A 22673-nucleotide genomic window follows, 5' to 3' on the forward strand; every position below is an offset into this window, starting at 1 on the left:
GAAAATATCATTATTTTTTTGAAAACGAAAATATCATTATTTAATTGTTGTATAGTATAGCCTTGCTGGCATTGTGCTTGTTTTTCTTCATTCTTTCCTTCTTTTGGCCGCCATTGTACAGAATGTTTTTTTTTCTGTGATAAAATTATTTTTTCAAAAAAAAAAAAAAAATCATTATCATTTTTCCCCCCTTGTTATGTTTATTACTTCGTATTTAAAACTTGAACTAACTTTTAATTTATTTTGGGTTCTTTAATATTTGTATAACTCTTAACGAATTTGTACTTTAGGGTGTGTTTAGAAATCAGTAAAATGAGTCATTTTCAGAAAAAATTTTAATTTTCCGTGTTTGGCCGCATTTAAAAAAAATTGTTTTTGTGTGTTTGGTTCATTTTATGAAATATGAGCATGATTGTATAATTACAATTGTAATTGTTATAAACTAAAAAAGATTTGACAACAACTATTTGATAATATCTATATTTTACCGAGTTATTTTATCCAAATAACAGAGAAAAAAATAGAGTACTGGTTTTAGTCGGAAACGTCTCCGATGGTCGAGGTCCGCCACTAGAAGTAAAAAAAATAAATCAAAATTATAAGATGGCGGAAGAAGGTAGACACTGGGATGCCCAAGGAAGCACTCGCGGAAAGAAAGCCGAGGATGAAGTTGCGAAAGAAGCCATGAAGAAGAAGCAGTGTGGATCTAGAAAATGACTTCGCCAAAAAAGATGGGAAGTTATTTTTCAGGAAACAAAGTTATTTTCCCCTCGACTGGAGTCATTTTCTGTTGACTTTAAATTTTCACCCTTCTCAAGTACTGAAAACCAGAAAAATGATTTTCATAAATCATTTTCCGAGTTTTCAAACACACCCTTACTGAATTTCTACGTATATGGATTTTATTCATAATATTAAATTAGTTAGCGCACAAAACAAAAACAAAAACAATACATGCATAAGTTCTATCATCTTGTATTAATTAGATTGAATAATTAGAAAGTGTCTTATCCACACATGTGTTTCTTGTACTAAGTACAAACTAAAAGCTTTGAGAAAGTTTTGAGTTTGTATCAAGTATCGTGTTATCATATAACTCAAAGTCTTCATTATTTACTTTAAAATGGTACTCCGTATTAAATATAAAAGATATTAATATTAATTCACACTTTACAAATTTTTAAATATATAAAATGGGACCAAAAAAAAAGTTCATATAGGGTTAATGTATAAACAAATAGGAGTAACACTCTTTTATTTTGTTATTTTTAAAAATTAATTTCAGTTTCAAATCATTAAAAGTCTAGTGTCAATTCCAAGTCAACTTCATCACTTTTGATTGATGCATATTCAATCTTCAACTTGAAAATGTATGATACTATGGGTATTTATTCTATACAATTTCTCTTTCATTATCGAAGATTCGAAGTATTATATTTTTTTATTAATCAAATTAAATTAGATTAATAGAACAATCTTAATAAGGACTAGTATAATATTTTGTTGGTATTATAGATTTGAACTGGTCAATCATGAATAATTTAAATTGATTTACTACATTATGATCATTAGACTTTTATCGTAAATTAAAATATATATTTTTTTTGTATGGTTACACACTTACATATACTATTGATTAGTGTATTAAAGTAATTATAGTGAAATCAACATACGTTTGTTTATAGTAAAATAATAATTAATCCAACTAGAATGGAGCAAATCTAATCTAATATAATTATAGAAGAAGTTATACTCACACAAGCACAGCAATGGACTTTTGATATGATGTTTTATAAGACAAGACATCCGATGAATGATTGTTCTGTTTTTTTTTTTTTTGTTTTGTTTTGTTTTTTTTTTTTTTTATAATTTTAATTTTCCTTGCCTAATTTTTGTTTGTGGCAGGACAGCAGAATATTAAATTGGCTTAATCGAAGTATGAGTATGTACATATATGTTGTTCGAATTTTTAATTGAGAATCAGAATCAGAAGAATGGGGACGACAATACAAGGACCACATGACTCATGAGGAGGGAAACACAAAGAAAAAGAGAAATGACAGTAAATTTCGTGTACATTTTAAAATTTTATTGTAAAAAAAGAGTCTAATTTATTTATTTTTGAATGATAGAAGAAAATTCACAACTATTATCTAAGTGTGTATATGGATAAAGATGTAAATCAGCATAGATTAAACATAGTTGACTAGTTCAAACCAATAAGGCAACAACTTGATCAACTTGGTTGGGGTTTGACCCTAATTTATTTGTTTCCAATTAAGGAAAAATTTTATTTTTGGTCATCCAGTTAATATTATTGTTATAGACTTAGTTCGTGAATTATATGTGTGATTATCTTTAACTCCTAAGATATGTGCAACGTAATGATATGGCCACATTAACTACTTTATTAAGTGGCATCTTGATGGCATAAATAGTCACCAATGGTCTAAAATCGTCAATTCATGTATAACTTAGGGATTAAAGATGATCGCATATATGATTTAAGGATTAAGTATATACTACAAATATAACTGAAGGTCCAAAATACAATTTCCCTTTAATTAATAAGAACATGCTTTTGCGCCAATGATCTTGTAGTCTAGTGACACGAAGTGATTTTTCTATATAGGAGATCATGGGTTCGCCCCTCAATGGGACCAATATTGACTCTTTGTAAGATCATGAATTCGAGCCTCAGTGAAATTGATATTGGCCCTGTTTGGTAAAAAATTGGCCTATGACCACTATTAATTGTTTGATTAATTAGCTTTTTGCAACTCCAAAAGGTTAAAATTCAAAAAGTTACTCCAAGCAACTTTTTCAATTAGCTTTTTGAGAAAAGAAATTATACCAAACAGCTATCAGCTAACATCTAATTTACCAAACACTTTTCTACAATAGGTAATATTACCAACTATTTATACCCTCTAATTGACACAATCAACTAACAGCTAACAAATACTACATTGTAAAATAATGAAAAACAAATGGGGTCGTTTTTGCTAAATGGTATGGTTATGGGGGCAAAAGTCAGATGGAACAATGATTATCGTTTTGTTGTGGTATTGTCGCCCTAAATTGGGAGTTGGGACAATTGATGGAGGTCGTTTTCTTCCGCCAACATCTATCACCATTTCATAATGCATGCAAACACACCATTTAATGACACCAAAGAAAAAGTACACCATTTAGTAGTTACTCTTCTCCAAAAGGTTTGAATCCCGCCTCCACATAGACCCTGATAAAACATTTAGAAGGATGTAAATTACGATAACTCAATGACTCAACAAATAAGTTTAAATGTCGGTGCGCACAAGAGATCTGTTCACTTTGCATATAATCCCCACTAATTGTTATACCGTGCACCACGGCCCACATAGAAATGTGCACCCGTAACTTCCAAAACGACGTCGTTTTATTAAGTTGTGTGGGGAATTGATGCGTTTGTAAAATTTTGTGCATTCTGTTATAACATTCTGTGCATTCTGTACATTTTGTTATAAAATTCTATACATTCTGTTATACAATTTTGTACATTCTATTATATAATTTTGTACATTCGAAACATGAGAATTTTTTTTAATGTGTATTATGTTAAGAGTTTATGTGTATTATGTTAAGAGTTTATGTGCACTATATATTATGTTAGATTATGTGTATTATCCTATCAAAAAAGATTATGTATATTCTGTTATAAAATTTTGTGCATTCTATTATACAATTCTGTACATTCGAAACATGAGATTTGTTTTTGGGAAAATGACACTTTTTCCCCTTGAGTTATATACTTATAGCATTTTTTCCTCTCTCAATTATTTAGGTGAGCACATTAGCCCCCTCAATTATTCTAAAAGTGGTGATTTCCCCCCCTGATATATTAAATTGACATTTCTACCCTTAAAGTAAACATTTTATTTATTTTACTTCTCCAACAAATTATTACGTATACGTAGGGATGGCCACGGTTCAATTCGAACTGAACCGGACACTAAAGCAATTGAATTAAAAGTTTCCGTTATGATTCAGATCTAGAACCCAATATTTGGATTTCAATTTATTAAAATTATGAATTAAAAAAATTGGATCCTGAATCGTGGACCGGCGGTTCTGGATCCGGTTTGCGATTTTGAACTGTCTTTATTTTAAATTTTTTTAATTTTAAAATAGTCTAAATTCAACAATAAATGTATTTTATTTTTTCAGTTCGGAACATGAACCGTCTGTTCCGGTTCGCGATTTTAATAAACTCTAAATATCGGGTTTCGATTCTAAATTGTATTTGGAATATTTCGGTTTGGTTGCTATAGTGTTTGTTTGGTTTAAACCGAATTATGGTCATAATTTGTTGGAGAAGAAAAATAAATGAAATATTTATTTTAAGGGTAAATATGTCCATTTAACATTTCAGGGGGAAAAACAGCCACTTCAATAATTCAGGGGGGGAAAGTGTTATAGGCATATAACTCAGGGGTAAAAAGTGTCATTCACCCCCCCCCCCCCCCCTTTTTTAAGAAGTTAACAACAGACACGCAAAATGTACAAAACGACGTTGTTTTGAGCCAGGGGCACAAAGCATTGTGCGCCCTAGTGCACGGTATAATTTACCAATCCTCACACTACCATATTTCAAAATATATGCATTAGTTGTATTTAGCATGGTTTGTAAAAGACAACTGAAACGCTACTCTCTCTCTCTCTCCCTTGAATTTATCCTTCACTCTTTTTTTCTTCCCAAATCTTATGGAATTCAAAAGGATATAGAGTGAAAAACATAAAATAGTTAGTAATGTTTAGAAAGATTTTTTTTAGTTTTGGTCTCACGACTATTGAACAATTTTCACATTTTGGTGCAATACTTTTAAAGCATATATTGTTACATTTAGTCCCTTCGACCTAATTTTTAGTCGTTACAGACAAAATTAAATTAAATGTTATGCTATGTAAATTATTTATCTTGAAATGAAAAAGTTGTCATTTTTCATATCTTTCAAGATAAGTAACTTACATAGCGCATGAATTAATTTGGTTGATGATGATCGAAATTTAGGCTGAATGAACCAAATGTGGTTAGGTTTTAAAAGTCTTGCACCAAATGTGGAAATGATTCAGGCCCTGTTTAGTAAAAAATTGTCCTATATGTCAATTTTGGCTTATTTGACCACTATTAATTGTTTGATTTAGTTAAAATGTCAATATAAATGTTTGGTTAATAAGCTTTTTGCAACTCCAAAATGCTAAAATTCAAAAAGTTGCTCCAAGCAACTTTTTCAATTAGCTTTTTGAGAAAAAAAAATATATACCAAACAGCTAACAACTAATTTACCAAACACTTTTTTACAATCAACTAATGTTATCAACTATTTATACATTCTAAGTAACAGAATCAGCTAACAGTAAACACTATCAGTTAACAGCCATTTTACCAAACAGGGCCTCAATAATTGTAGGACCAAAAGTGAAAAATTATACATCTAAAGAAAGAAAATACATTAACTTATAACCTGATTGTTTAGAATTGGGATCGTGCTAATTAAGTACACAAATCACAATTCTTTTAGTGTTTGTTAAGAAAATGGTATACCAAAAAGTGTATAATTGATCCCAACAGATAAAGCATCTTAAATCTTGAAAAGAGCATGAATAACTTATATGAATGGTTTACAAAATCTGGATAATTGTTATTTATATTTGCACGAAAGCTTTGTTGAGACACAATAGTCTTGAATATTGAAGGTAAATCATTAACTAATACTTGACTCTTAGAGCAAGATTAATGATTTTTTTTAAAGTTTATTTTGCAGCTTTTTAGAGCCAAGTGAAGAAAGAGGAGAAAAAAAGGTGGTGATTAATTAGCAACCACAACGGTGCGCAAGTTATACCCACACGTAATTTTTCAATTGGTTCATTCTAACAAATAACAATAATAGCCAACTACCATGTAATGTGATGGCATCTCGATTACACATCCAAATGAATGGTCATAAATTCGAATCTGGTAGGGACTTAGATTCTTTGGGCTGAAAATATTTGAGAAAGTATAGAAAAAGTACTACCTTGCACTAAAAGCCCATCAAAACCCCAATTGGGTGTGAATGGCAATTTATATCCAATTGTTGTTGACGATGATTGACGTAACGGACGCCGCTCTGTCCATTCAAACGGACCAAATCTCATTATGTATATTCAGTTAAAAGTTTCTCTGTATTGTGTTATGAGTTTATATGTATTATGTTAAGAGTTTATATGTATTCTATTAAGAGTTTATGTGTACTATGTTAAAAGTTTATGTGTATTATGTTATGAGTTTATGTGTATTATATTATGAGTTTATGTGTATTATGTATTATGTATTATGTTAAATTATGTGTATTATGTTATGAGTTTATGGGTATTATATTATGTATTATGTTAGATTATGCGTATTTTGTTATATGAGTTGTGTATTCTATTATGAGTTTATGTGCATTCGAAACATATGATTTTTTTTGGACAATGCATCAGAACGACATCGTTTTGGGAGGCGCGGGCGCACAATGCTATGTGCGCCGTGGTACACAGTATAACGATTGGGTGTGAACGGTATGGCAAGCTACATGGATTGGTAAATGACTACTTAGCTTGGCATTAAACATTCACATGATAAATGATTTTCACTTAAAAAATGCTGAATCATGATAATGTTATTTTAGGGCCTCAATTCCAACTTAGGAGTCAATTTTTGATTTACTTTTATTAGACATTAAGAATAGATTGCGTATGTTCTCTAATAATATGTCTTATCTCTTTTGTTAAGCGATCTGTGAATTAGACGGCCCATACTTTAGCTAGAGAGTCCATTTCTATGTCATGTTACAATGAGGGGCTTATAAGTCATTCTCCTTTACTTTGTAATGTTCTCCTCGATGATCTAAATTAATAGATGCCGTTGTTTTGTTAAAAAAAAAAATGTTTTGCTTTTCCTTTACCTAGCTAGAGGTCTCTTTACACTTGTTTTTTCTCTCTTATGCATTTACTCTTGGTATATTGTCAGGGGTTGTTCCCCTTCCATCCTTCAGCTTCTGTGGCATCTTAGGATGTCTCTATGATGTATTGATGTCCTGCTTTTTGAGTTTAATAATACTGTTTTTGTAATAATAATAATAATAATAATAATAATAATAATAATAATAATAATAATAATAATGAATTAATTTTAGCAGAATTACTTTATTTGTTTGTGACAATTCTAAATTATCGTTTTTGTCATTTAATACCATATATTATCATATTTTATATATTTTTTTATCTTTTCAAAAGTTTTTTATGTGAAACCATATTTTAGGTAAGTGTATTTTTCGTCTCTTTAGTTTTTGTTATATTTTCTCAATGAGTTAATTCCAGCAGAGACCCTTTATCTTTTGTGGCATTTCCAAATTTAGTCATAAACAATTGTTTTCGCCTAATATCCAGAGTATCATATTTTGGATACTTTTGATCCTTTCGATGATTTTTTTTCCGGTGAAACCTTATTTTATGAAAATGGTACTTTCTGATGACAAAGATGCTTTTTTTTTCTCTCTCTCTCTCTCTCTACAACTATAGTTGACGGTTCACAGAATCATGGACTAAAACCATGTCAGTTAGATTGAAGCTGACCGGATGGCTACATCATGAGCTTTCCAACTGTGTTGCGAAATGATTCTCCTGTAACCGAAGGTCCTCACATCTCTGTATTGCCATTGATGAAAGACAATTTGGGGCTGGATTGAAGAAGATGAAGACAAGAGCCGGGTGAAGGAGATAGTACAATCCACAGTTGAAGAGACAAAAATTAAAAGAAAAAAAAAAGAGGAAAAACGGCGCAGAAAATCGAAAAAAAAAAAAAATGAAGAGACAAAAATGTCTTTGTCTAAAATAAGGTTTCACTTGAAAAATCATTGAAAGGACTAAAAGTGTCTAAAATATAATAATTTGGGTTGTTAATGGCAAAATTGATTGTCTGTGACTAAATTTGGAATTGTTACCATAGACAAAGGACCTCCCCTAAAATTAACTCATTGGAAAAATAATTTTAAAATATTGAAAAGACAAAAATATCATTGCTTACAATAAGATTTTACTGGAAAAGTCATCAGAATGACCAAAAATATCCAAAATATGATAGTCTAGGGTGTTAAATAACAAAAACGATAATTTGAGACTCAATTTGAAATTGCCACTAAACATAAAGAACCTTAGCTGAAATTAACTCTAATAATAATCATTAAACAAATCAATACCCCCATCAAAAAAAAAAAATCCAAGAACTACAAATTGCATTATTGAACAGTCACAAAAATTTGGTTGCATTTGCATCCCAATATACATATATCAATCAACAGTGACTGAAAATAGGAATACCTGAATATGCATGGAGCTTTCAGTCAGCTGTTCTTGATCTCATAACTCAGCGTAGGTTTCTAATCTAATCAGCTGCCTGCCCAAGAACAATTATGAAAGCGTCTACAATGGTATTTGCCAGCAGAACAGAACAGATCCCGCACTTAAGCTGGCAAATGCATGTTTATATTGATCATATCAAACAGTGATTCCATTTTCCCCTCTATTTTGTTATGTATTGAATCTCCGCATGCTCTCTAAGCCATTCGAGTACTTTTGCTCCTTCAAGTACCTCTTGTACCTAAAAAGGATTAAAGCATATTGCAGAGTCTGTTAGATATGCTGGAATCTGCTATATAGATAAGGATAGTCTACAATTTAGCAATCAACGGTTACATGAACACGATTATCATTATTTTCGTTCTAACCTGTTCTTTCACACGTTCCTCATCATAATCCTGTTTATGCTGTTGGAATTCAGCAATTGAGTTTTGAACCTCCTTTGCCAAGTCCTCAGTTGAATACTGCAGTGAACTCCAATGAGTGAGTTTTTTTTTTTTTTTTGGAGTACTATCTGTTACAATGTAGTATCTGTTCATACATACTTTCTCAAGTCTACTGAAGCACAAAGAGACAATGCGCCCCCACTGGGGTTCGAACTTGTAACCTCCCATTTGAGAAAGCCACAGTTATGCCGCTCGACCACAAGGTCTTTGGCAAGTGAGGTTATATATTGTTTGTTCATATAGAATTTTGTCAAAATCCAGACGACATGGATAAGGCACATGGTATATCTTGCGACAAAAGGAATATACCAGCAAAATAAAACGTTCACCTGCAGATTTTCACGAGAAAATATGTCACCGATGGCTAGATTTTGCTTTATAATTCTCGTTATATTTTCCTTTTGTGTGTTAAGGAACTGATTCACAGCCTTCGGGCTTGACAGAGCTGCCAGCTGTTGTTCGTTTATCTTCATATTTGCCTAAACCGAGAAAAATCATCACGTGAGTGCGTGTTCATACAAGTTGAAGATAATGAAGATGGCAACAGAAAAAAGAGACCGGAGGTGCAAGACGACCTGTACTTGTAATAGCTGGGCTCCATATAGCTGCCTCCCTTGTTCCTCGAAGATTGATTGTGGGATATCAATTTCAACCATCTAAAGAAAATAAATTTCACAACAAAACACATTAGAAAACCTCATCTAATGTGCAAGAATATGTCTCTAAAAATAAATGACCTGTTGTATCTGGTCTAGAATTGCATTATCGGTTGCTTGATCTTTAGCTGACTGCTCCACTTCCTGGCACTTTTGCAACAATAATTGCTTGACCTGCAGATTCATGAATCATATGTTTTAAACAAAATAAAAGCATTAAAGTGATTTAGTTATACGATATTATCCTTAATTCTTAGCAAAGTGTGACTGCATGTTTAGCTGCGAACCTCCTCAATGGTAGTGCATCCTGGAATGAGTTTATCAGCAATGGAGTCATTCAGCTCGGGTAAATTTCTATAAAATAGTTCCTTACACTGAACCTGAAAACATAAAATAAAACAAAGATTTGAGATGACAAATGATGAGTAAGAATCAACAAATGCTTTAATCACTAAAACAGTTGAGAATATGCAATGCTATGATATGCACAACCAGAAATAGAAAGGAACCCACCGTGAATTGAGCATGAACACCACGGAGATCTTCTTGTTTCCATGATTCTGGAAATACAAGTGGAAAGGACTTTGTTTCGCCACTTTTAATACCAATTATCGAGTCCAGGAAACCAGGGAGAACTTTATCTCCATCTTCTGTATCAAAGTTAAAACCTGAAAAGAAAAAATAGAATGTGAGAAATAACAAAAGAGGAAAACATTATTATGAAAAGCACAGATTGAACCTTTAGTCTCTGCTGCTGGAATTCTTTTAGCATTTGATTCATCTTTTTCAATTGTTGTTGCTGATATATCAATAACTGCAACATCACCAATCTGTGATTCCAATAACTTGCACTTATGAGATAGGTTAACGAAAGAAAAGGCATTTGAGCTAAAAATATATATATATATATATATATATATATATATATATATATATATATATATATATATATATATATATTAAAATAAACAGAGCTGATCATCAACAAAAACCCTGGATGATGTATGTTGGTAAAATGTATCCTTCAAAAGTGGCGGAGCACGATTTTATACCTGTAGTCCCCTATCAGCAACAATTTTTAGTGCACCTAAAGATTTGTGGCGACGTTTCAATTCTTGTTCGGCAATTCTCTGAGCATCAGTATCACTGTCTAACTCCACAACAACCTTTAAATTTTTGTATGCATCTTCTGGAATCCACTTGACTACTGGTGCCACATCAACAAGGACATCATACCTGAATTACCATCATTAAATTTAGGTAAATAATTACCTAAATTCTTGTAAACAAAGGTTGTCCTAGACACAGACACTACCACATTAAGAAAAAAAAAAAAAAAAAACTAATATGGGGTAATAAAACAAAGGGGAAATAGCAATTTTCATCACTGAGTTTTGTTAGAGTTGGGTTAAAAAAAGCCACTTTGTAGACAATTGAGGGATGAAAAAAGCCACTTTGCAAACAATTGAGGGATGAAAAAAGCCACTTTGCAAACAATTGAGGGATGAAAAGTGGTGACACTATAGTTGAGGGATGAAAAAAATGCTATTTTCCTATAATTTAGGAAAGAAAAGTGTCATTTTCCCTAAAACAACTAAATAGTTACATGCCAATTGTGGTCTAGTGCACGAAGTGGCTCACAGTATTGACTCTTTGTGCTTCAGTAGGTTGAGAAAGTACTTATGAACAGATACTACATTTGTAACAGAGTCAGTAGTACTCAAAAAACTAAATAGTTACATTACACTTTAGGTGCTTAAGCTAATATCACCTTATCATCACTCTCCCACATCCATTTTACTTCAGCATTTTGATAAATTTAGAAGATATTAGAAAGTATTAAACAGGAAGTACACCGAATAATGGCTCTAGCAAACCTCAGAGTGTTCAGAGTTGTATAAGTCTTTTCCATGTCTGAAAATTTCGAAGCAATACGAATTGAGTCTTCCAAGGCCTTTCCAGTCACCTATGGGGATCATGATACATCAAACTAGTTAACAAACCAAGAAAACTGTCTCTGCAAATCTTAAGCATTGACAAAAATAAATGGTAACAAGCAGATTAAAACAGACCGAAGACAAGGCATGTGGGAGAGTTCTCTTGAGAATAGACTCAACAGTAGCTTTCTGAACATTTTCCTTCCCCACATAGTTAACCAGGATGGTTTCAGGAATATTCTTGCCAGGGCGAAATCCAGGGATCTGAATTGGACATTTCAATTGCATTTCATTTCACTCTCTCTGCAGTTTCAACTTTCCAAAACATAAAGAATATATGAAACAACAAAAGTACCTTTGATTGTTTCCCAAACTCTCTTATTACTCTTCTGTAAGAATCCTCACATACAACAGGAGGAACTTCTACACTCAACCTAACCTGCAAAGAGAATAGCATATATAATTGTTGAGTATGTCTCATATATCCATAATGAAGCGGACCGAAAATATTTTATACATTTACATGTATAAAAATGAAACGCCTATAAATACATTGATTGTATCTCTTAATCTGGATAAATATCATAACATCTTGTAATCCTTTTAAGAACAAACAGAAAATTACCAAATTCCAGTCCATAACAGGAAGTAAATTTCACAAGATTTCAAACTATAAAGCGGGAATTTGTGAGCTCACCCTGGAATTGGGCTCTCGGGTTTCAGTAACGTGGAGATCAGCGGGGAGTTTGTCCTCCGCAGTATCAACTGCCCCGCCGGGAGCCGCGGAGACTACAAACCGGGTCGACGGTTTCTGAGACGGGTAAAGTGGAAGAAATGAGAAATGGCGGGAAGATGATGAAGGTGGAGAAATGTTGCTGAGAGAAGCGAAAAACCTGAGTTGTTTGTTGGGTTGAAGAAATGGCGGTTTGGCGGAGAGACGAAGAGGAGAAGGAGGAAGAGAGAAAAGAGAGGGCCGGAAACGGTGCAAAGTTGGAGTGGAAGTAGCAGAGGGATAAGTAAGCTCCATTCTCTGGCCTCGACAGGAAGCAATATTGCCGCCATGGATAAGATACTCGGATTAAATATCAGGACTCAGGAAGAACACATGCAACGGCGTCGTTTGAATTGAGCAAATCAAAATAACTTATTACAAGAATCTCCTAAATACTTTTTTGTGAACTCAAGCATCCTCAATAGTTGATTTTTTGTCTAAATTAGAGGGAGTGATTTTTGTTTAAGAGTTTTCAAAAATAAAAAAGCTATGGTAACGTGCCCAACGGGCGCGTGCAGAAGAGTCAGCAAACTTTGAATTTTATGATCTGTATTTTGACGAGTCATGTCTCTTTTGCCCATTTTGACAGCTCTATGTGCAGTGCACGCGCTCAGTTAGGCGCTGTTGTTGCGCCTCACACCACAAATGAAATAACTTTTTTTTTTTTTCATATTTGATGAAGCACATTTCAGAGACTAAAAATTAATTCTTACAATAAGCTCTAAATTTTTCTCTCTCCTCGTTTTCTCTCTTCCACTTCAACAAAAATCTTCTAAAAGACCATACCAAAATATCTATCTGTGGATGCCGTTAGAGCATCCTTATCAGTTGGGGTTATTAGGGGGAGAATGTAAGAGTGAGTAGGAAAGAGAATAATGTGGGAGGGGAGGGAAATAAAAATAAAAACTGATTTTATAAAAAAATATATATAAAAAATAAGCATGTCATTTCTCTATTGGTTCTTTATCCTTCATCATTAATTATTTTTCTTGGGCAGAGTAATATCCCGACATTTGCAGATGCTCCCCACCCCTTCTCTCTCTTGATTCTCTCTCTGCCACCATGGCATTTTGGTCTCAAAAGTAGTGAATTCTCCCCTATTTCTCCTCTGATGTAGATGCTCTTATATCCTCTACAATATAATATATTTTATTTTTGACTCATAAATATTAATTTGATCACTTTTAGTTACTATTTTTTTAAAATTAATTAAATTTAGTACAACGAGATATTTTTATATAAAGAATGGTGAATTTAGCAGAGTCGAAAATATTTTAAATAGTTTGAAATGAGTGTGATTAATATAAAAAAGTTGAAAGAGCAATAGTGGAATCAATAATTAAGAACCAAAAATGAAAATATTAGTATACTTAAGGGATTAAATGTCGAAATTATGTAAGTGTGGGGGGGCTATTTGCGTGGAGGGTAAAAAGAAACCGTACGGCGCGCGAAGAGACTTCATTAGTACAATCCTCGATAACCGTTTCTAACTAAACGGCGTCGTTCACAGCTTTTAAGCTCACTCTGCCACCCCTCTACAGCAAAGCACACTACTTACAGGAGCGGGTCCCGAGCTTTCACGATGCGGGTCCCGAGCTTTCACGCATCGTGAGAGAGAGAGAGAGAGAGAGAGAGAGATGGAGGGAGTCGGGTCGAGATTCGGTCGGGCTTCATCCCGGTACGGCTCAGCGCCGACGCCGGCGGTGTTCAGCGGCCCCGTCAGGAAGTGGAAGAAGCAGTGGGTGGTAACTCAGCCGAGTACGCATCGCAACACTACCAACGCTAACAACGCCGCTGCTCCCACGCTTCTCCTCTGCCGCTGGATTCCTCTTCCCTCCGCCGCCTCCGGCGACTCCGCCCAGCCTCAAATGTCTCCCAAACGGAAGTTTCGATATGCGCCGGTAAGCTTTTTTTCCACCGAAACGAAAAAAAAAAAAAAAAAAAGGTGTTATCTAAAATTTTATTGTTTATTCGCAGGATTTAGACGTTTCGTTAGGGTTTTTGTTCCATGTCCCTTGAACTCTTATGAACATCCAAGTAAAATTATGTTCTTCTTTTGAGTCGAAATCTGTTAGTTTTATAGTCGAGGGAGGACTGATGAAATAACTCATTTCTTTTGGTTTCTTTTAGTTGAAATTTCCAAGTTGATGGGAATATGATTTCCCATCTAAATTGCAAAAGGATTTCCAACTTTGGGGTGTTTAGTGCTAGCCTGCAACTTCTATCACCATTTTTAAGATATTACATACTTCTCTTTCCTTTTTGGATTGGATAAGTAATGGATGTTTCATTCTTTTTTCTCCTGTAATTTCAAAGATTGTTGACCTAGAAGAAAAGAAAAGGGAAGCCCTTAAGAAGGTTGAGAATGAAGCGAACACAAGAAAGATGGACAAGGCTGCCTCTAGTGCGACGCTTGGAAGCGGTAACATGTTGAAGAAACATAACATCAATGATATCTTCAATGAGGATTTTCAGGTAACGGTGGTATACTTGTTTTTCTTTGTCAAAGAATGAGATTCAGTTGTGGTCTAACGTGTTTTCAATCCGTGTTCTATTACTCATGTCTTTGCCCACTATTGAATCAAGTTTACCATTTAATGTTCATCATATCTTTCGTTCGCTATTCACCCCCTTCTCAAGATTCAAACTTGGAATAAGCTCAGTTGATCGTACGTGTTATCTAACCCCGCGTTTTGCACTATGCAGGAATCAAGCAAGAATGAAGTGCATCCAAACAAAAGCAAGCGGGAACTCACCTCCTTCGTGAATGGGCAAGATTGATGGACCAATGCACACACATTCGAGAGCACAAGGTCTGTAGTTTTTACTTTCTAGGCTGAAATCCCCAGCGTGTAGGGAAAACTAGTAGAAGCACCACCTGCTTAGCACTTGGTACTCTCGGGTTTGTTTTTGTTCGGTGCCTAATATCCGGTGATGGATTCCAGGCCTTCCCTTGTAATTAAGCTTCATGTTAGCTTCTGGTGTTGAGATGTAAATATAAGCTCAAGTAGATTTGCTATATGCTTGGTTTCTGTTTCTTCTGAGAGCATCATCCCTCATCTAGTCAGCATTCACCAATTGCTGCTTGTGGTCAAGCCATCCAAAGCTCTTTTTATGTCCTAAGAAAAAGGGGGTAAAATGTTGGTGTTCAAAGCCATATAAATAGTTTGAGTTCCCTGAAGTTCAACTATTAGAATACAATTCAATATACAACATGATGGGGTGAGCTAGTCATAAGGATTCCTGAAATTCTTGAGGAGGTCTGGGATGTCGTATCCAAGCATGTCATCTACAGCTTGCACCATTTTAGGCTTCAACTTTTCAAACTTGTCAATGCTGTAGCCACTCAAGATTTCCCTGAAGTGTTCAACACTTGGGAAATCCCCTGCCGGCAGATGATGCTCCCTTTGAACCTGTTTGTGAATATATTAGTATGGAACCAAACTTCAACTTCAACATTCAAGTTGCAAGCATGCATGTTGAGTATAATATATAGGAATAATGGTCAAATAGGTCATCGAACTATTCATGAAATTGTAATTGGGTCATCCAACTCAAAAGAACTGCAATCTGGAATTTGGGGGTGATTTTTTATTTTATTTAAAATTATTAAAATAAACAAATAATAATAATAAATTTTTAAACAGGTAACCATCACGTCACCAAATACCAAGTGAACATGTCATTTTAGATTCAATTACATGATTTTGCAGGACCAATTGTAGTTTTTTGAGTTGGATGGCTCAGCTGCAATTTCGTGTGTAAATTGTGTGTAGTTCGAAGGGACTTATATTTGACTTTTTTCCTAATATATAAAAATAATAAATTTGTAATCCAACTATTAATTTAGACTCATAGTTGATAATGAAACGATAACAGGGCACAAACCTTAGCGAATTCATCAGCCAAGTTATCAATAAGCCTCTGTTGAGTCTTAGCTTTGCCCATCATTGCAGGCATCTCCTTCCTTAAGTGACTAATGATAAAGGCGTGAATCTTGGCAGCTCTAGCACGCTTCACAAATTCATTTATCTGTACACAATAACAATTGATATCTTTTACTACCAAGTCTTACAAATCCAACAACCACTGAACTTGAATATAACAAGATCCAGAAGAGAGACTACTGAAACTTACACGACGATCACAAGCCTTCTTTGGTATATCTTTCAAGTCACTCAGTAAGTCATCTTGTTCCTTTTCAAAAAGCTCTTTCCCAAGTGGACCAGTAGCAGTCTCATTTATGGGTTTGTCGTTAAACGACCTGTAAAAGAAATGTAAATTTCAAAATCAACTGCCTTGGTTTCAAATACATGCATGGTTGTTTAACCAATGAATTGGTTGATAGACTTCAAGGCCATCCACAAAATGTTTGCATTCTATAATACAGACAATTGAAGCATGTGCTCCATCTCAACTAAAAGCCTAAGCTGATAGTTGGATTGCACATTTATATTGATATATATATTATATGCTCAACACAGACAGCAGCAGTTTAAATACAGTACAAGAAAAAAGATCACAGCCAGCTATACCCGATGTAAACACGCATAACCTCTGGAGTATTTAGTACTTTCCCCAAGGACCACATCAATGCCCCATAAACCCGCATAAGCTGCAATTCAAGGCCACTCAATTAAGTTACAGAACTATATAGAAAATGGTATTGTAGAAATAGTCTATGAAGTGGAATTGTAGCTGGAACTGAAGTCCACAAAAAAAAAAAAAAAAAAAAAAAAAAAAACCTTACTTGTTGAGTATCAACTTGATCGGCCTTGTTCAGAACAACCCTTATCTTATCATCATGACCTCGAAGAGATGAAATTACGCGTTTAAATTCATCACTGATGTCAAGTTTGTGAGGATCAAACAACAGCAGAATGAGATCACATTTGGCAGCAAACCAAGATGTCACACCAGTAAAGTCATAGCTTCTTTGTGTTCGTTGCTTCTCTCCAGATAAAACTCCAGGAGTATCAACAATTGTAAAATGTTCCAACAGCTTTTGAGTATTCAAAAAGATAAAAAGAGAAAGAGTAAATAATAAACCTATTTCAATATTCAAAGAGAGAAGGTCAAATTAGAAAGGGCCAGTAACTCACAGGGTGAGGCATTTGAGAACATTCAAATTTCGACAAAAATGCTGTTCCAAAAGTTGTCAGACCACTGAATGGCATGTCTGCTTGAACAGCAACTGTGTTCCCCGGAATACTCCTTTCATCAGGTCCATTCTGTAAAAAGAGTTCTCAGATATCACATGGAAGGAAACAAAAACAAAATCCTGTACAAGTTAACATGGCAACTTCATCAGAAGAAAAGTTCAAAATACCATTACGACAACAAATCTGTCTGTCGTAGGCTCTGGCCCAATGTGAGCTCCTGTAAATATACAATATCATATAATGTCAATTGCAACCTTACTAAAGGAAAATTGAAAACATAATTGGAAACAACTTGTAGACAATAAACAGAAGAGGATATAGGCAACCTGGATAACTTCTTCTAAGCAAATGTTTAATAAAAGTTGTCTTCCCAGTAGAGTATTGACCCAAAAGCATCACCATGGGCTTGGCATCAAAGTCGCTGTTTGTCTATTAACAAGCAATACATACATCAGGAAAAAAAATGTTAATTCTTTGACCTTTTCTAAAATAAATTGAGAAAAATACTTATTCTCATCATAAGATGTGAAATAGCACTGTTATGGAATATATATTTGATATATAGAATCTCTATATATTAGGCAGTTTAGGGTTTTAGGTAGGTAGGACATATGAAAACTTGTTTCCTATTCGTAGTCTTCTAGTACCTATTTATAGGGCTTTGTATTCTCTTTTCTATATGACAGTTTGACAATATACGACAGCACATTAGAAACCCTCTCTTTCTTTACTTTCGTAACAAGTACAAATAGGAGGTAAGTTCCACCTACCAATAAGGGAGAGACAAAATCATTAAAGCGATATGTAACTTCTAGTGGTTTCAGATTCTGGATGTATAGCTTTTTCAGTCCATCAACGATTGAAGTCACAGAGCTTAGAGAGACCTGAGAATATACACAAAGAGCAGGACATATCACTTGGAGAACAAAATACTAAAAGAAAGATGAATTAGAGAACCAACATGAATAAAAGAAGCACAGAAACATGTGACAGCTTCAGTTGGGGAGAAGAGACCAATAAATTGACTATAATACACAAAATAAATCATTCATATTGATAATTAAGAACTTCTTCCAACTAACACAAAAAAGGAAACATCTAAATATATTATATATATCAGCCAAAATGCAAAAGTCAAAAGGATATGGTTGAAAATAGATATTCCCAGAGAACATAACATATCATTAAATCATATATTATGCAAAATTTTGTCAAAGAAAGAGGTAAAGAATACAACTCTTGTAAATTTTTTTCAGCAAAATTGGAGAAGTTTTCCATTCAGGTATTTGCGATTCACTGACCTTCCTCACAACAGATCATGGAATAAATAAAAAAGCACCTCCAGAAAATTGAAAAAAATTGCATATTAACCAGATAGCCAATAACATGGGGTGTATGTCAACTTGTGAAAAATGTTAGTATTACACGTTGGCAGTTTGGCACTAATGAAATTATTAATGTGATGAAAAATCAACACAAAGCAAAATCAGAAGAAACAGCAGAAATTTTCATGTTTGAAATTGAAAGCATATGGAGTAACCAAATGGACCTTCTTTGCAGATTTTGATGACTGAAACCAACTAGCTGCTGGAGAGGATTGCCTCGGAGGGCTGCCTACACCATTGCAAAACTAGTCAAATCCAGAGGCCCAGACAAAACTAATGAAATAAGAAAAGGGGTTGAAAATAAGAGAAGAGGGAGCTCTCTTGCATATATAAATATGCAGTAGACATGTAGAATCTTACCATTCTGCTCAGGTTCATTTTTTGAAGTATACTTTTTCTTCTGTAAAATAAAAATAAAGCAGTTAAAATTGGATAATAATTTATAAGAAAATAAGAGTGGATCTAATATACTTACTGCTGCCAATTGTGCATCCAAACCTTCCATCCTAGGTGGCTCCAAATTTTCAAAGTCAACTGCCATGGATTGAATATCCCCATGGTTAAGTTGCAATAAAAAAGAATTGCAATTAAGAGATAAATTTATTGCAATTAAGAGATAAATTTTAGGCAATGAAGGGACAAAGCCTATGAATTGAGATAGCAGAAGAGTGCCTCCACAGGAAACTACATAAAAAGGATAAAATTTTGAAAGTTTACTAGTTACCTTTGGCATCTAAAAGATCAACTGTTATTGCATTGCCAGCTTGGGCCAAAGACACTAACTAAACATTGAAATGCAAAGAATAATCAGTTTTCATGAAACATTGTAATTCTATAAGAAAAACCTAGAGAGCAAGAAAGAATCAGAACCTGCATTCCAATAACAAACTCTTTAAAACCAAGATAGCCTTGTCGTTTGGAATCTGCAATTGCCCAGACCTTAGGGAAAACAAAATAACTTAAATGAGATAGCTAACACAAGTTTCAAGTAAAAACTGCATTCCTGAAATGGAGGAAATAGAAATGAAAACTAATGAAGAAAGCCAGAAAGGTCTGAAGTGATTTAGTGGAAATGAACTACACACACATTAACTATTAGAATGAGTCACAGTACCAAGTAGCCTCTCAACTCTCGTGTGCTTTAACCCACGACCAAATGGTCAATGGGAGTGCAATTGGTTACTACACCAAGCTCAATCCTGAACGAAAAACCACATGTTTTAAAATAGATTGAGAAAGAGAGGGCAATACATCTCCATAACAGATTAGAAGAGCCATGGAGGATATATACTTAATCACCAATGTTTCCGTTGTTCTACACACACAATTGCTCTCGTGATCACTTCTATTACTAATCATCAGCCAACTATTGAACAGAAAAGTAGGAAAAAGTGTTCTCGAGCATAGCATTGATAAACAATTTCCAAGCAAAACACTCGAAGCCAAAGTTATGCACAAAACATGACCTCGAATACTTTCCCGGTACTTCCACAACGAATTTTAGCAATTAGCCAATTAGGAATATGCAAAGGCAAAAAGAATAAACTGAACCTGCTTTAGTTCCTGGCGGGACAGGTTCGACAGGGCGAAAAATTTCGTAGCATCGCCTCCGGTGATGCGTCCATCTCCATCTGAATCAAAATTTAAGTAATTATAAGTACGAGATGCATAAATGCAGAAACTGATTGCCTGAGATTTTTTTAAAAAAAAATGAACAGAAAATAATATTAAAAACCACAAGTTGTGAGGGAGAAGAACCTGAATCAGCAAAGGAGAACCATTCCTGATAGATCTTCTCGTGAGCTTTGGAGCAACGGCTAATGGGAGCTGCATCGATCTCCATTAACGAAGGCCTTTGAAGCTTGAGAGTTGTGTTTTGTTTATAGATCTAACCTTTGCTTCTTTTTCTTTTCTACTCTTTCTCTCTCTCTCAAGTCAAAATAAAGTCGCGTTACTGCTTACTTTTTACTGTGGAATGGGGAGGGAATGCACTTACTTCAAAATTGTCCGAAGTAAAAAAATTTCGGAGTAGCAATTTTTGTAATATTCAGTTTCTCAAGAGGTGTTTGGTTTAGTTTCCCAAAAGGGAGGTATTTGGTTCATGTTTTTGTTTGGCAATTCGCAGTTAGCATATTGTGTTAGCAGTGAATTGTATTAGTGGTTTGTAAAAAAATATTTAATAAAATTAATTTAGCGATTAACCTATAAAATAACTTATAAAGGTATATATAATATATAATAATAATAATAATGACATGCTTGCATGATTAATAATAACAATAATAATAATAATAATATTGTTATTATTATTATTTTTAAAAAAGGGAAGCATATATTTTCTCACTTTTCTTCAAAACGCCAACTGCAAACGTTGCAGTGTTTGCAAAAGCAGCGGGTTTGAAGTAAATTGCTGATTTACCAAACATACTTTTTGACGTTTTGATCATGTCAAAACGCCAAAAAATGAAGAATTCGCCAAAAAATTGGTGGATTCACTATTTACCAAACATGGCCTATAACTTTTAAACATGAGATTCAAATTTAAATTTGATATTTATATTTGAGTTAATTCCATTTCTTGTCCTAGATTTATAGGTGGTAGCTCATTTTTAATTTTTTTTTCTTTTTTTCAAAACATCCACATTTGGTCATAGTATTATTGCGACATGATCATTTTTTTTTGTCATCCATCAATAAAATTGTTGAAATGTATATAGGCATTTCAATCATTTTTATTCAATTTGAGTTGACCCCACTATATTTTTATCAAGGTTGAAAAAATCGCTAGGCGCCTGGGGACCGGCCTAGGCGCCCGCCTAGGGCGCCTAGGTGGCCGACCACTTAGCGTCGGCGCCTAGGCCCGATTTGTGCAACACTGATTTTATGTTTATTTTTTTGAAAAAATCGTAATTGAAAACCAAACTGCGTTTGTATTTAACGGCATTAAAATTGTTTTGTTGATAGATGACCAAAAATAATCATGACACAATAATACTAGGACCAAATGTGGATGTTTTGATAAAAAAAAAAAACAAAAAAACAAAAAAAAAACAAAAAGGAAAAAAAAAAAAAAGACTAAAAGTGGACTATTACATATAAATTTATGATTAAAAATGAAATTAACTCATTATATTTGTTCGTCTAATTTTAATGTAACGGAATGACTCTTAGCCTGAATTTATCCCTACAATATTCTTTCACATTTAAAAGTGTGTCTTACTTTTACATCACTGAATTTATAATTTCTTTATTATTTTCTCAACATTCCTTCGGTTTGTCAGGATTGCAAACTTGCTGCTGTTACAAGTTTGCAACACACGTAAAAAATTGATTTTTAACGTGCCATATCACCTTACAAATGTCCAAATTTCAATGATAAATTTAGCCTTAAATCCCTCCAACATTGAAGTCCAGTTTTGCATTCCATAGTGGAAAATAAGGAAAAGGAACAAACACAAAACAAAATTCCAACGCCATACTTGTTCATTGAGATTCACTCATTCACAATGCAACATTTAAAATTTTACATTGTTGTTTTATAATCATATATTTATATTAGTTTTAAAATTTGATTTCAGCTTTAATTTTTATACAAAACGATCAAACTATATTTTATTACGAACCATTCCAATTATTAAGACCTATTTCAATTCATACGATGTAATCAAACACTCCCTTGTGAAGGGTTAGATTTGATTCCTTTAAAATCTCAAAAAATCAAATCAATCATGTTATTAAGAATTTTTAATATAGAATATACACTATACACATAATTGAATGACTAAATCTGTATTGTAATCTCAAATTTAAAATTAATAGACTAAATTTGTCATTTTCATTTCTAGAAAATATAAAATGAAAAATATATTCAAATTATTATTATTTTTATTCAAA

The 22673-nt window shown here is 33.6% G+C and overlaps 3 protein-coding genes across 3 annotated transcripts; 1 reads left to right on the plus strand and 2 right to left on the minus strand.

Annotated features, from left to right (window-relative positions):
- Nucleotides 1-8273: 8273 nt before the first annotated feature.
- On the minus strand, nt 8274-12529 carry LOC109190445 (trigger factor-like protein TIG, Chloroplastic). Its single transcript, XM_019340926.1, has 13 exons — nt 12158-12529; nt 11816-11899; nt 11596-11724; nt 11401-11489; nt 10576-10759; nt 10263-10353; nt 10037-10191; nt 9811-9903; nt 9605-9697; nt 9443-9523; nt 9197-9346; nt 8790-8885; nt 8274-8662 (listed from the first exon to the last, which is right to left on the minus strand). The coding sequence occupies exons 1-13, from the start codon at nt 12485-12487 to the stop codon at nt 8585-8587; spliced, it is 1653 nt and encodes a 550-aa protein (XP_019196471.1). The 5' UTR covers nt 12488-12529; the 3' UTR covers nt 8274-8584.
- Nucleotides 12530-13798: 1269 nt separating this feature from the next.
- Nucleotides 13799-15191, plus strand: LOC109190452. Its single transcript, XM_019340938.1, has 3 exons — nt 13799-14133; nt 14549-14707; nt 14939-15191. Exons 1-3 carry the CDS (start codon nt 13870-13872, stop codon nt 15011-15013), a joined length of 498 nt encoding a protein of 165 aa, XP_019196483.1. The 5' UTR covers nt 13799-13869; the 3' UTR covers nt 15014-15191.
- A 132-nt stretch (nt 15192-15323) lies between these two features.
- On the minus strand, nt 15324-20691 carry LOC109190446 (EH domain-containing protein 1-like). The gene is made up of 16 exons (XM_019340928.1): nt 20538-20691; nt 20331-20410; nt 19650-19718; nt 19504-19561; nt 19255-19313; nt 19140-19179; nt 18944-19008; nt 18165-18278; nt 17721-17823; nt 17562-17611; nt 17335-17463; nt 16983-17234; nt 16768-16847; nt 16370-16496; nt 16121-16264; nt 15324-15645 (listed from the first exon to the last, which is right to left on the minus strand). Exons 1-16 carry the CDS (start codon nt 20620-20622, stop codon nt 15460-15462), a joined length of 1641 nt encoding a protein of 546 aa, XP_019196473.1. The 5' UTR covers nt 20623-20691; the 3' UTR covers nt 15324-15459.
- Nucleotides 20692-22673: the final 1982 nt, after the last annotated feature.

The sequence above is a fragment of the Ipomoea nil genome, unplaced genomic scaffold (genome assembly GCF_001879475.1).
Source record: "Ipomoea nil cultivar Tokyo-kokei standard unplaced genomic scaffold, Asagao_1.1 scaffold1576, whole genome shotgun sequence".
Lineage (NCBI taxonomy): Eukaryota > Viridiplantae > Streptophyta > Magnoliopsida > Solanales > Convolvulaceae > Ipomoea > Ipomoea nil.

Excerpts from the sequence above, each read along its gene's own strand:
- LOC109190445 (XM_019340926.1), bottom strand. The coding sequence starts at position 12,487 with ATGGAGCTTACTTATCCCTCTGCTACTTCCACTCCAACTTTGCACCGT. Across the intron at positions 9,524-9,604 it reads TTCTAGACCAGATACAACAG|ATGGTTGAAATTGATATCCC; the intron begins GTCATTTATTTT and ends TATTTTCTTTAG. Across the intron at positions 8,886-9,196 it reads TTTCTCGTGAAAATCTGCAG|TATTCAACTGAGGACTTGGC; the intron begins GTGAACGTTTTA and ends AGTTCACTGCAG.
- LOC109190452 (XM_019340938.1), top strand. The coding sequence starts at position 13,870 with ATGGAGGGAGTCGGGTCGAGATTCGGTCGGGCTTCATCCCGGTACGGC. Across the intron at positions 14,134-14,548 it reads GGAAGTTTCGATATGCGCCG|ATTGTTGACCTAGAAGAAAA; the intron begins GTAAGCTTTTTT and ends GTAATTTCAAAG. Across the intron at positions 14,708-14,938 it reads TCTTCAATGAGGATTTTCAG|GAATCAAGCAAGAATGAAGT; the intron begins GTAACGGTGGTA and ends TGCACTATGCAG.
- LOC109190446 (XM_019340928.1), bottom strand. The coding sequence starts at position 20,622 with ATGGAGATCGATGCAGCTCCCATTAGCCGTTGCTCCAAAGCTCACGAG. Across the intron at positions 20,411-20,537 it reads GTTCTCCTTTGCTGATTCAG|ATGGAGATGGACGCATCACC; the intron begins GTTCTTCTCCCT and ends ATTTTGATTCAG. Across the intron at positions 17,612-17,720 it reads GCTTAGAAGAAGTTATCCAG|GAGCTCACATTGGGCCAGAG; the intron begins GTTGCCTATATC and ends GTATATTTACAG.